The sequence below is a fragment of the Tursiops truncatus genome, chromosome 12, assembly GCF_011762595.2.
Source record: "Tursiops truncatus isolate mTurTru1 chromosome 12, mTurTru1.mat.Y, whole genome shotgun sequence".
In the NCBI taxonomy this organism is placed as follows: domain Eukaryota; kingdom Metazoa; phylum Chordata; class Mammalia; order Artiodactyla; family Delphinidae; genus Tursiops; species Tursiops truncatus.
The window spans coordinates 55,135,498-55,147,612 of NC_047045.1; the positions used below are offsets into that span (position 1 = coordinate 55,135,498).

At 36.6% G+C, this 12,115-nt stretch overlaps 1 protein-coding gene across 1 annotated transcript; it reads right to left on the reverse strand.

Moving 5' to 3' along the window:
• Nucleotides 1-5,082: 5,082 nt before the first annotated feature.
• LOC101327538 (protein LEG1 homolog) lies at nucleotides 5,083-8,445 on the reverse strand. Its single transcript, XM_004326686.3, has 4 exons — nucleotides 8,328-8,445; nucleotides 7,823-8,007; nucleotides 6,832-6,932; nucleotides 5,083-5,329 (listed from the first exon to the last, which is right to left on the reverse strand). Exons 1-4 carry the CDS (start codon nucleotides 8,443-8,445, stop codon nucleotides 5,083-5,085), a joined length of 651 nt encoding a protein of 216 aa, XP_004326734.3.
• Nucleotides 8,446-12,115: the final 3,670 nt, after the last annotated feature.

Sequence of the window (12,115 nt, forward strand, 5' to 3'; positions counted from 1 at the left end):
CAATTAATAATTCTTGATTTTTGAATTCATTAACGCTTAAAATGTTTAGGATCTAACGAAAATTGTATTAAGCTATCACAAATCACTAAGAAATTAATAAACAGACAATAAACTTGTATGGCTCTTCTGTTGTTATCCTATGTAACCCGATTTCATGAAATTTAGAGCAATGTCTTGCTGATTTATAACCAAAGTCCAGAACATTTTAAAATGAAGTACTGACATTCAATTAAAGTTTTAAAACTCATAAAACTGACCTAGCAAATAGAATATATAATTAGTTTGTTAGGGTTTTTTTGTGTGTGTTTTCACTGACAACAAGTGTACAGCAATTAGGTAAGTTTCCCCTCCTTTGGTCCACAATTGATAATGAATGCTTAAGGATCAAATTTCTCAAGGTTGCTCTCCTAGGACAGTATCCACTGGCTAGGAGGTGGTGACTTGTAGAGCCCCATGAAGCTTTCATATAAAGGTTTTCCCAGCGATAGGGACAGAGTAAAGGAACAAACTAGGTCAGTTTCAGGGGGCTCCAAGGAGCTCCAGTTCTTTATGGCTCAGCGAAGAAAGAATTCGGTGAGAGGCAAAGTGATAAATAAGAAGTGATTTATTAGAATAGGACACTTCTGAGGCTTTCACGCAGGCTAGCAAAAGGGTGCTGTGCCCTGAGAACTTAGTGGGCTACACTTCTATAATCAAAGGAAAAGCGGGGAGGGGAAAAAGACCACCTTCTTCCTCATTCTTTTTTTTTTTTTTTTTTTGCGGTACGCGGGCCTCTCACTGTTGTGGCCTCTGCCGTTGCGGAGCACAGGCTCCGGACACGCAGGCCCAGCGGCCATAGCTCACGGGCCTAGCCGCTCCGCAGCATGTAGGATCTTCCCGGACCGGGGCACGAACCTGTGTCCCCTGCATTGGCAGGCGGACTCTCAACCACTGCACCACCAGGGAAGCTCTATCTCTTCTTAAAGGAGAGAAATGTTGCCCTCTGTGACCCTGAAGTATTCCATAAAAATGAAGTATCCCATAAAATATGAACTAAAAATTTCTGAACATAATTTTTAAATTTTTTCAGAGAGAACATTGCTAAATCAGGTAATACATTCTAAACCAATAGTTCATTTTTAAGCATTTTAGAAATTCAAATTCACTATTCAGATTTTCATTTAAAATATTCTGCCTCTTGACTACTGTCCATGAAAATCTGTTCCTCTAAATTTCATGAAATTAATTTAAGTAGAATAATATCCCAAAAGTCCAATCAGCGTTTTATTACCTTTATTAACTTACCAGCATTTGCCAGTTATTCAACTGAATCTATACTGGACAGTTAACATTTTAGTTATTATTGGAGAACACTGTTCCTTGAAAATTTATCATTGTGGATTTTTATTTTATTATACATTTCCAGGAGTATTTAGTTAAAACAATGAAGAATGAATTCCAAAATCTCTAGAAACAGTTTTCTTGTAACTTCATTAAATTTTCCCATATAACGAGAGACAGTTTTCCTAGAAAATTTAAAGACATTTAAAAGTTGTAGGTAAAATTTTAACTTTGATCCCAAAAGATGAAATTATTTTAAACAAAATTCAATTTAACAAAATTAATTTCAATTAGTATAAAATTAGTATGTTTTCATATACATTTTAAAATAAAACATGTTTTGCTCTTTAAAATTATGTTATGCCTTCATATTCAAATTTATAAGATACGTAAGTAACTGAAGAGAATAGTGGATACAGCAGTGATTAAAAGAATAAGACCCATAAAAAAGTGAAGTGATATTTTTTGCATATTAGACTACTGCAAATCTTAAAGTTTGCTAATACTCATTTTTGGTGTCTATGCAGAATTATGAATCTTAATAAACAGTTTGTGTGGGTTTTTTTTTGTGTGTGTGTCTTTATTTTGATAAGAACATAATCTATACCACACTCTTTCACTGCCATTTGGCAATACCTGATCATACGTTCATTCCCAGCAATTTAATCTGTCACCATTCCAACAAATTAAATTAATGAAAGTAGACATCAAATGTCACTTTGCATTGCTTAAAACTGGAAAGAATATAAATCCATTCAGTGGAAAGTTATGTATTATTTAAAGAGAATGATGTCTGTTAATATTTGTACATCTAAAATATACATGATTAGTTAAAAATATATAGCATAGAACAGTTCCATTCATATAATCTCTTCTATGCAAATACAGAGTTTTTATCAAATAATTTATTCATTTATTTATATTCACTAGTTCATATAATTATTTTTGTAGAAGTGGGCCCAAAACTTAAATATATGTAAGTATATATATCAGGCAAGAAATCATGGTATGGAGGTTAAGTGATGATGATGGAGAAGGTAAGTTTTATTTGCATTTAATAACTTTCTGTAGTGTTTGAATTTTAAATAACAGACATGTTGAATATATTTTAAAAATAAGGAAAATAATAGTCATAAAATGAAATGTTATTAGGAAATAGAAAAAAAGTAGTAACGGTTGTGAATTTTGGGAGGACCAAATATGTCAGAATGGATTGATCAGTTAATGAACAAGAAAGAGGATACAGAAGACTTGAGCTTGAGCTACTGCCCTTTTTTCTTCTACTAGTTCTCTGTTGGGAAAATCATATTTATTTCCCACTACTTTATTTTATGAGCAGTTATTTCCATTAACATCCCTGGACTCTTGCTCTACCCCTAATTCTTCTACAGGAGGTCCTTGACTGGGATTTGTTAGAACTTACACATCAAAGTCTCAGAAGTCAGGAATCACTCTTTTCCCCGTATTTTTCCACACTAAGAGTGAGGCAGGGCAGCCACACAAGCAAGTGGTATAATCTGCAGACTATACTTTCCCTTGCATGACTTTTCCCAAGTTTGGTTAAGATAAATAAATAATTTTTTTGTAATGGAGACTTGAAGTCACAAAAATATCATGGCATAAAGGCTAAAATACAAGAAAATTTAGTGCAGTTGCTAGTGTAAAGAAAAATCTTAAATTTTTTATATCAAAAATGTAGTTGAATATTACGTTACAAAGTTTAATATATGTTAACTATGAACCAGACATGTTCAACTGTAAAAATATTTTGATTAATGATATTCTATTTATTATTATTTTGTCTATACTTGAGTTAACTAAAAACATCTGCCAAGGTTTTCAGCACGGTTTCTGAATTCTGAGCATCAGTGGGGGCACGCAATCACTAGAGGAAATGAGGAAGCTAGGTAACTCGTTTAACTATGTTCCAATTTACTGTTTCTTTCCTGCATCTTTTTCTTTTTTATTGTAGCCTACAGTGAATTCAAAACTCCTTACTAAATCCAAAACTAATTTTAGTAAAAGGAGAGCTTACACAAATTTAGAAATTTTATAATTTTTAAATGAAATAAACTCTAACCATTCATCTATTCCCTCATTCTTTACATACTGGGAAGTTCAAGTTTGTTAAATCATCTTGGCCTAGATTTTACTTTCTGTATCTGACAATGTGGCAAAGATGACTGGCAATTCAACAGATTTTGTGATTCCCCTATCAGTGGGGCTCAGACAAGAATGAACTTTCCCAAGTCCCTCCCATCCTCCATCCAGTGGGGCTGTATTTTTGCCAAAGTTATGTGAGATAAAGTTATGCTTATCTCTTCTAGTCCTAGGCCTTTAAAAGGGGGTCTCTCTTTAAGCTCTCTAATTCTTTTGATTTTTGTACTGAGCATACAATGGTGAAGCTGTAAAGATTGACGGAGCCACAGATTGAAGGATCCTAAGTCCCTGAATTACCATGGAAGAAAGCTTCCTTTCAATTGAGTAAACATCCTGAATCATTATGCGAGGGAGAAATAGAATCCTATTGAGTTTTGCCATTATAATTCAAAGTTTATTTATTCAAATATCGTGTTACCCTAAGTAAGGCATACACAATTTTAAATTTACAATGCATTCATTTTTATTTTGACTCATATCTTATTTCTGAATTTGGCTTTAGGGAATAGAAATTATATATATATATATATATATATATATATATATATATATATATATATATAAAACAAATATATATATATTTTTTTCCTCAATAGAACAAGGGTAAATGGTAAATAGTATCTGGGAAATTGAATGATACAGTAATTTTCAAATTTACCATTATGTGATTTCTTCTGTTTTCCACTATCAGTAAGCCTAGGATTTGGAAATTTTGGAGAAATATACCTCCTCCAAAACCAGAAATTTAGGGGATCAGATTTTTTTCTTTATGTCTATATTCTGTAGAACTGGCTGAAGAAAGTTCACATAAAATTATTTCATGGTTCTGTTAGTCATGGCAAGTATCATTATTATATTTTTCATTTTAAAACAAAGTAAAATAAAATAAAATAGCAAAACTTATCCAAGAAATAAATAGAGGTTTCTCTTATCTCCTTGTCAAACTAAAATGTGGTGGTACTGATCTGCTGTTTTTGTGCGAAGACCCCAGAAGAGCGGACATGCTAAGTAAGGGAGGGCCTATAATATGTCCCATTAAATGAAACCCATCATAAGCCCACAAAGAGGACTTTCCTGGTGGCTCAGTGGTTAAGAATCTGCCTGCCAATGCAGGGGACCCAGGTTCGATCCCTGGTCCAGGACGATCCCACATGCCATGGAGCAACTAAGTCTGTGCACCACAACTACTGAGCCCACGTGCCACAACTACTGAAGTCCGCATGCCCTAGAGCCCGTGCGCTGCAACTACTGAGCCTGCGTGCTGTAACTTCTGAAGCCCATGCGCCTAGAGCCCGTGCTACACAACAAGAGAAGCCAACGCAGTGAGAAGCCTGTGCACCGCAACGAAGAGTAGCCCCTTCTCGCCACAACTAGAGAAATCCTGCAAGCAGCAACGAAGACCCAACACAGCCAAGAATAAATTTTAAAAAAAAAGCCTACAAAGGTTATTGTGAAAACTTTGAAACAGATACGTACAGGAAGTCAACATTTCTTTCTTTAGACGATCTGTTGTAGTGATTCATAATTATGATTCTAATGATATTTCATTACCTATGAAATCAACACAACATATAGAATTTACAAAAAAATAAAGTCTTTGTGTCACTTCCCTGTATACTTATACACTTTGTGGAGAAAATTTACACCAAGCAGGACTGTGTTCTGAAAGCCTGTAAAGTCACTGATGAAGGGGGCTTTATTCCCACTAACAAGCATTTGTGTTGGCAGGCCCCTCTGGAGTCCATATGTTCTAATCAAAGCTGAAGGGAAGAGGGGTGGAGCTAAATAATCCACAAACAAAGCCCTGCTGCTTTCAAACTCTGCTTCTTGTTTAGAGTAATGTTGTAACCTAACAGACAAGTGAGGGGGAGTATGCCTTTAGAATTAGTGAACTCAGAACTTTGCCAACTGAACTTACACAACAGCTAATTTCTTCAAAACTACATTATTCTACTTTTTAGATTACAGACTGTAAAAACATGGTATTGATTTAGCCCCTAGATTTGAAACTTTGAAGAGATGTTCTTAGAATTTAAATCTAGAAATTATCATCCCAGAAAATATGTACTTTTAGTCAAATGTTTTGCCTTTTTCATAAAACATGCTCTACTTGCATAAACTCTGGAATGTGACCAACTCTCATTGTTTCAAAATGTAAAGATATAAATCAAAGAGGATTAGCAATTTCAATTTCTGCTGGATTTGGATATCTCTTTAAGAACACATGATTTTCATTTCAGGTAACCACTGAAAAATGAAATAACCTATAGAGAATTTTTCCTGATTTTCAGGTAGTTTGATATTTTTTCCTAATGATATATACTAGACAGACAATTTTTCTCTTTTTTTTAGTTGTACAACATAATGATTTGATATTTGTGTATATTGCAAGATGATCACCACAAGTCTAGTTAACATTAGTCACCCTACACAGTTACAAATTTTTTCTTGTGATGAGAACTTTTAATATCTACTCTCCTAGAAACTTTCATATATGCAATACAATACCATTAACTATAGTCACCATGCTGTACATTATGTCTTCATGACATTTATTTTATAACTAGAATTTGTACATTTTGACCCCTTTCCCGCATTTCACCTACCTCCCACCTCTGGCAACCACCAATCTGTTCTTTGTGTCTATGAGCTTGGTTTTTGTTTTTTGGGGGTTTTGTTTTTGTTTTGTTTTGTTTTAACGATTCTACATATAAGTGAGGTCACACAGTATTTGTCTTTCTCTGTCTGACTTATTTCACTTAGAGTAATGCCCTCAAAGTCCATCCATGTTATTGCAAATGGCAAAATTTCCTTCATCTTTATGGCTGAATAATATCCCACCGTGTATATATACCACATTTTCTTTATCCATTCATCTGTCGGTGGACACTTGTTTCCATGTCTTGGCTAGTGTAAATAATGCTGCAATGAACATGAAGGGTGCATATATTTTTTTCAAATTAGTGTTTTCATTTTTTTTTTCAGAAAATACCCAGCAGTGAAATTGCTGGATCACATGGTAGTTCTATTTTTAATATTTTGAGGACTCTCCATACTGTTTTCAATTTACGTTCCATTTTCTCTTCTTATTGACAAAGAAATTTTCATTTTTAATTTGTAATGAATAATGTTATATCTGTATTATCTGTATCACCTGGTCTGGAAATATACCTACTTATAAAATACTTTCAAGTTTTATCCAGTAAAATTTTTTCTTATCAGTTTTATCTTTATCATAATACTTCCCGATGGTTGACATATAGGTAAATTGAAAAACATTTCAGCGAAAAAGATAGTGTAAGATAGAAAGATAGTGTAAGATTAAAAAAATAACTTTAGATCCATTCTTACCTACTGTGAAATTTTTCATGAACAACCTTCAGGGATGAGACATGTGCAACCCATAAGTAGTTCAAGAGGTCATCAAAGTTTCTAGAATACGACTTTACCTGCTATCCAAGAAGGAAAATGTTATTAATATTTACGCAATTATAACAATCTCTCTTTCTGAAAATCAATTCTATTTATAAATATAATTTTTCAATATTCTAAATGAGGGGAGAACATTTAAGAGTTAAAGTATAAAAAACTTAATGCTTAATTCTCCCCAAAGAGCTTAATATTAGCTATAATAATTACTAGTATTACTGAATCCATTTGAAAGAAATAAACCATATGGTTTTGAAATGCTCAGAATTTTATAATGTAGTATTTCATTTATTTGTTTTTCTCTTGCCGTGCAATGAACTTTCCACAAAGTTTTAAAAGTCAGAAATGGGAGGAGGTATAAGAGTATTTTCACCTAATCATATGCAGCATAATGAACAAGTTCTCTAAAGGGAAACCTGATCTTTGGTCATTTACTCTCTCACCCGTGACACTTCACTTTGGACATCAACATTTGATTCTGATTGTCAGATTATCATTTTAGTCAGCGCAGGTGATGGTTTATAAAGTGAGTTGAAATAAGCTGATCAAATTCACCGTAATCTATTCCCTAGTAGTATTTATAGAGTTTACTGCTCACTTGACCTGAAAATGTGATGAACATGCACTATGAAGACATAATTTCTACAGGTTTTGAATATAATTTATTTGGTGTGAAAAGAATGGATAGGGCAGTCTTCATATTAATGTGGGTGCTAATGAGATATGATGTCATGCAGTAATCTACTCATATGAATATTGTTGTCATCCTAATAAAGATTTAGATACTAGAACTTTATTCCTTAGGAACATACTGTTCGATGCATAAAAAATCTTACATTAAATATTATTCAAAATTTACTTGACTACTCTCGAAGAGTATTACTTAAAACCCTAAAAAAAACCCCGCCAAAACCTGGTAAAATTTATTCCATTTTTTCATTGTATCTGGAAAGGATGAATAACAGCTAGAAACATTATAACAAAAATTCATCTGATCCTTGGATGGTGGCAGAAAGGTGACATTGTCTGATGATATTCCCATTATGCCAGAATCAACCATAGCAAGGAAGGGTATTGCAGAGAGATAATAATTAAGGTCTGTATAAACAAAAAGTTATTAATGTATTACAAATTCCTACTTTTGTCCCATGTATTTAAAGCAAGTTTTGAGGTTACTAGTTTTCTCTAATTGATATTTTCATAATTGGATAAATTAACTACTAATTTTTAAAATAGTGTCTAAAACCTCATGTCAAAACATTCACAATATTTGGGTCAAAGAGATTTTTCCTTTTTTTTTTTTTGTAAAAGCAGTAGTTCTCATTTCTATTTTTGTTTCTATAATTGGGATTCTAGATTGAATTGATTCGTTGAGGAAAGGTCATCAATTTGAGTTTTGATTGTTACCTTAAACTCACCAGCCCACCAACTGTCCACAGAGATACATAGATGATCCCCAGATTCATGGCCACAGTCTGCCCTTTGGGTGGGATCAGCTAAAGAGAAAGGATCAAGGGCTGGGTCTACAAGGCTCATTTTTAAGCTGTAGATATACTAGATACATTAGGTTTACAGAAATGCACAAAATATTTTTCTTTTAAAGAATTGTGTCAGCCTTCCCATCACTGTTGTAAAAAAATTAATAAACAGAAACCCAGGGCTTCCCTGGTGACGCAGTCGTTGAGAATCTGCCTGCCAATGCAGGGGACATGGGTTCGAGCCCTGGTCCAGGAAGATCCCACATGCCACTGAGCAACTAAGCCCAAGCGCCACAACTACTGAGCCTGCACTCTAGAGCCCGCAAGCCACAACTACAGAAGCCCGCGTGCCTAGAGCCCGTGTTCCACAACAAGAGAAGCCACTGCAATGAGAAGCCCGCGCACTGCAACGAAGAGTAGCCCCTGCTCACTGCGACTAGAGAAAAGCCCGTGCGCAGCAACAAATACCCAACACAGCCAAAAATAAATAAATAAATTTATTTATTAAAAAAACCCAGAAACCCAAATTAAATTAAATTAAAATTTGGGAGACCAGAATGGAGAGCTCTCACACCTTGCAATGTTAGCAGATCCCAACAGGAAGAAGAAAAACTCCTTTTCTTTCCTCACAAGGATTCAGCCAATGAAAAGCCATGGATTCTTTGCTTACTATAGCCCTCCCAACTTCCTTTTTCTTCTATAAAAGTGTGCTCCTTCCCTTGCCATGCGGGCACTTGCATGTTGTTTTGCATGGTTGCAGACCCTGAACTGCAATTCTCTGCTGATCCTGAAAAAGCTCATATTCCCTAGAGAAATATTTGGCTATTTATCTGTTTATTTGGTCAACACCTTGGCGGTCCATGCAGGGACCAGAGAAGATCCTCAAAGGCTCTGGGCTTGTGAGCAAACAGGTGTGGTACACACAACTGACCCCATTATCACTCACTGCTTTCTCAGTGACCCTGGAGTTTGAAGGTATGTCTTTCTTCTAGATCTGAGCTCATGCTCTCTTTGCATTTGATGCTCTGTAGGCTTTATTTGGGATCTATTTTAAGTTTCGTCTTTCTGGGTAAGTCCTTGTTCTATATGAAAGTACCTGTTTGGCATTTTGGTCTGATTTTGAGATTAGACTGTTTCAACTGAAGCAGGCTGAAATGCCTTAGACCCATTCTTTTGGGACAGGGGAAAGAATCCCTTGCTTCACTGAAATCGTGTTGGTTTTTTAGCCTTTGACTTATTCCTTTGGAAGGGGTTATTTTCTGGAAATTGGCTGAAAAGACTTTTAGCCTGGCTTCTCTGGGACCAAGCTGTTTTTTTAACATTGGCTGGTATTAGGCTTGTAAGTTGTTTGAGCTGTAAGCTCTTCAAGCTGCTTGAAAATTGTTCTTTGATCTCAGAGAGACAGCAGTTACTGGTCTTGAAACAAGATCTTAGTTCCCTGCCCAGGAATTGAACCTGAGTAGCCTGGATGAAAACCAGGAATCCTATCTGCTAGACCACCAGGGGCTAGAGGCTAGAAGCAAAGTTGCCCTGGCTCTTGCCCCATTTAAAAGCAAGAATATTTCAAGGAGGCAAAAACTGCAAAGACAGGTACAAAGTTTATTAATAGAGACACAGCACAACATGTGGGAGAGCACACAGAGAAAGAGTTTATTTAGACAGAAACAAAACAGGAATACACACCTGGAGAGGAATGGTGTGGGTGTCCTCCTTAATGAGAAGTACAGTAAAGAGAAAGTCAAATCATTTATATAGGAGCAGTTCTTCTGAGTCTTTGTTCTCCTCTGGCCAATTATCTCATTTCTTTTCTCATATCTGACCTATCTTAGGGCCCTAACCAATATTTGCACACATCTTTGTGCCAAGATGGATTCCAGCGGAGGCTTATGGGAGGCTTTAAAACACCTACTATGGAATGGTGCTCCCTCCGTTTCTGACCCCCCAAGGAGCCTTCCTGTACATGTGCAGTTGGGGAGGTTTCCTTGACCTCAGGAGTGATAGATGTGGTTGTCTTATCTCTTTACTCCAGCAGGGCTCAGCTCCTGCCACTAATTTTGTCCTTGGAGTGTCAGGGAAAACAAAGCTCCGATTTACTCCACTTGACAAACCCCAGCTGCTCAGCCCTGGGGCCCATCTACCTCCTACCTCACTTTCACTCTAAAGAAAAACATCTGAGAAATGGGATACCAGTTACCTAAGAATTTTAAGAGTGCCCTCCGCCCTCCCCCCGGACTCCAGCCAATTTTATATTTAAAAACAGTGGTCCTTCCTCGTGCACATTTGCAACTAAATGGATCAATCTGGCCAAACAACAATTAAAAATATCAATGGCCGGGGCTTCCCTGGTGGCGCAGTGGTTGAGAGTCCGCCTGCCAATGCAGGGGACACGGGTTCGTGCCCCGGTCCAGGAAGATCCCACATGCCGCGGAGCGGCTGGTCCCGTGAGCCATGGCCGCTGAGCCTGCGCGTCCGGAGCCTGTGCTCCGCAACGGGAGAGGCCACAACAGTGAGAGGCCCGCGTACCACAAAAAAAAAAAAAGAAAAAAAATATCAATGGCCATTATGGGGAATTTTTGAAATCTCCAAACAATTTTCTTAAAACCAAACTGGACTACAATAGCTTAAAAATTTCCAGAACTGAGTGAAATGCTTATTTCAATTGGTATTTTGAGGCTTCCCAATATTATTGGGAGTCTAAAATTGTATCTCTGCAAATTAAGATTTGAAGATGAACTGAGACAAACAATTAAAAAAAGATAAAATGTCTCCCAAAGCCTCATGCTCTTCTCCCTTGGTTCCTCCTTCAGCACCACCTGTCTCTTCCCCCAGCTCTCCCTGTCCAGACTCCACCTCTGAAGCCATCATCCCCCTTCCTTCTACACCACCCACACCTCCTCTATACCCTCAATTCCCCCATGATAACACTCTCACCCAACTTCCCCTTTCTCTGAAATTCTCCCCATTCCCTTTTCCTCTGAACTTGTCAGAATCTGTCCCTTTATTTATTTATATATTTTATTTTTTTTAACATCTTTATTGGAGTATAATTGCTTTACAATGGTGTGTTAGTTTCTGCTTTACAACAAAATGAATCAGTTATATATATACATATGTTCCAATATCTCTTCCCTCTTGCGTCTCCCTCCCTCCCACCCTCCCTATCCCACCCCTCCAGGCGGTCACAAAGCACCGAGCTGATCTCCCTGTGCTATGCGGCTGCTTCCCACTAGCTATCTACCTTACGTTTGGTAGTGTATATATATCCATGCCTCTCTCTCGCTTTGTCACAGCTTACCCTTCCCCCTCCCCATATCCTCAAGTCCATTCTCTAGTAGGTCTGTGTCTTTATTCCTGTCTTCCCCTAGGTTCTTCATGACATTTTTTTCTTAAATTCCATATATATGTGTTAGCATACGGTATTTGTCTCTCTCTTTCTGACTTACTTCACTCTGCATGACAGACTCTAGGTCTATCCACCTCATTACAAATAGCTCAATTTCGTTTCTTTTCATGGCTGAGCAATATTCCATTGTATATATGTGCCACATCTTCTTTATCCATTCATCCGACGATGGACACTTAGTTTTTGCATCTATGTTCATCAGGGATATTGGCCTGTAGTTTTCTTTCTTTGTGACATCTTTGTCTGGTTTTGGTATCAGGGTGATGGTGGCCTCGTAGAATGAGTTTGGGAGTGTTCCTCCCTCTGCTATATTTTGGAAGAGTGT

Coding starts and splice junctions, on each gene's coding strand:
- LOC101327538 (XM_004326686.3), bottom strand. CDS start 8,445: ATGAGCCTTGTAGACCCAGCCCTTGATCCTTTCTCTTTAGCTGATCCC. Junction 8,008..8,327: donor TGTGGACAGTTGGTGGGCTG/GTGAGTTTAAGG, acceptor TTGTTTATACAG/ACCTTAATTATTATCTCTCT. Junction 5,330..6,831: donor CATGAAAAATTTCACAGTAG/GTAAGAATGGAT, acceptor CTTGTCTGTTAG/GTTACAACATTACTCTAAAC.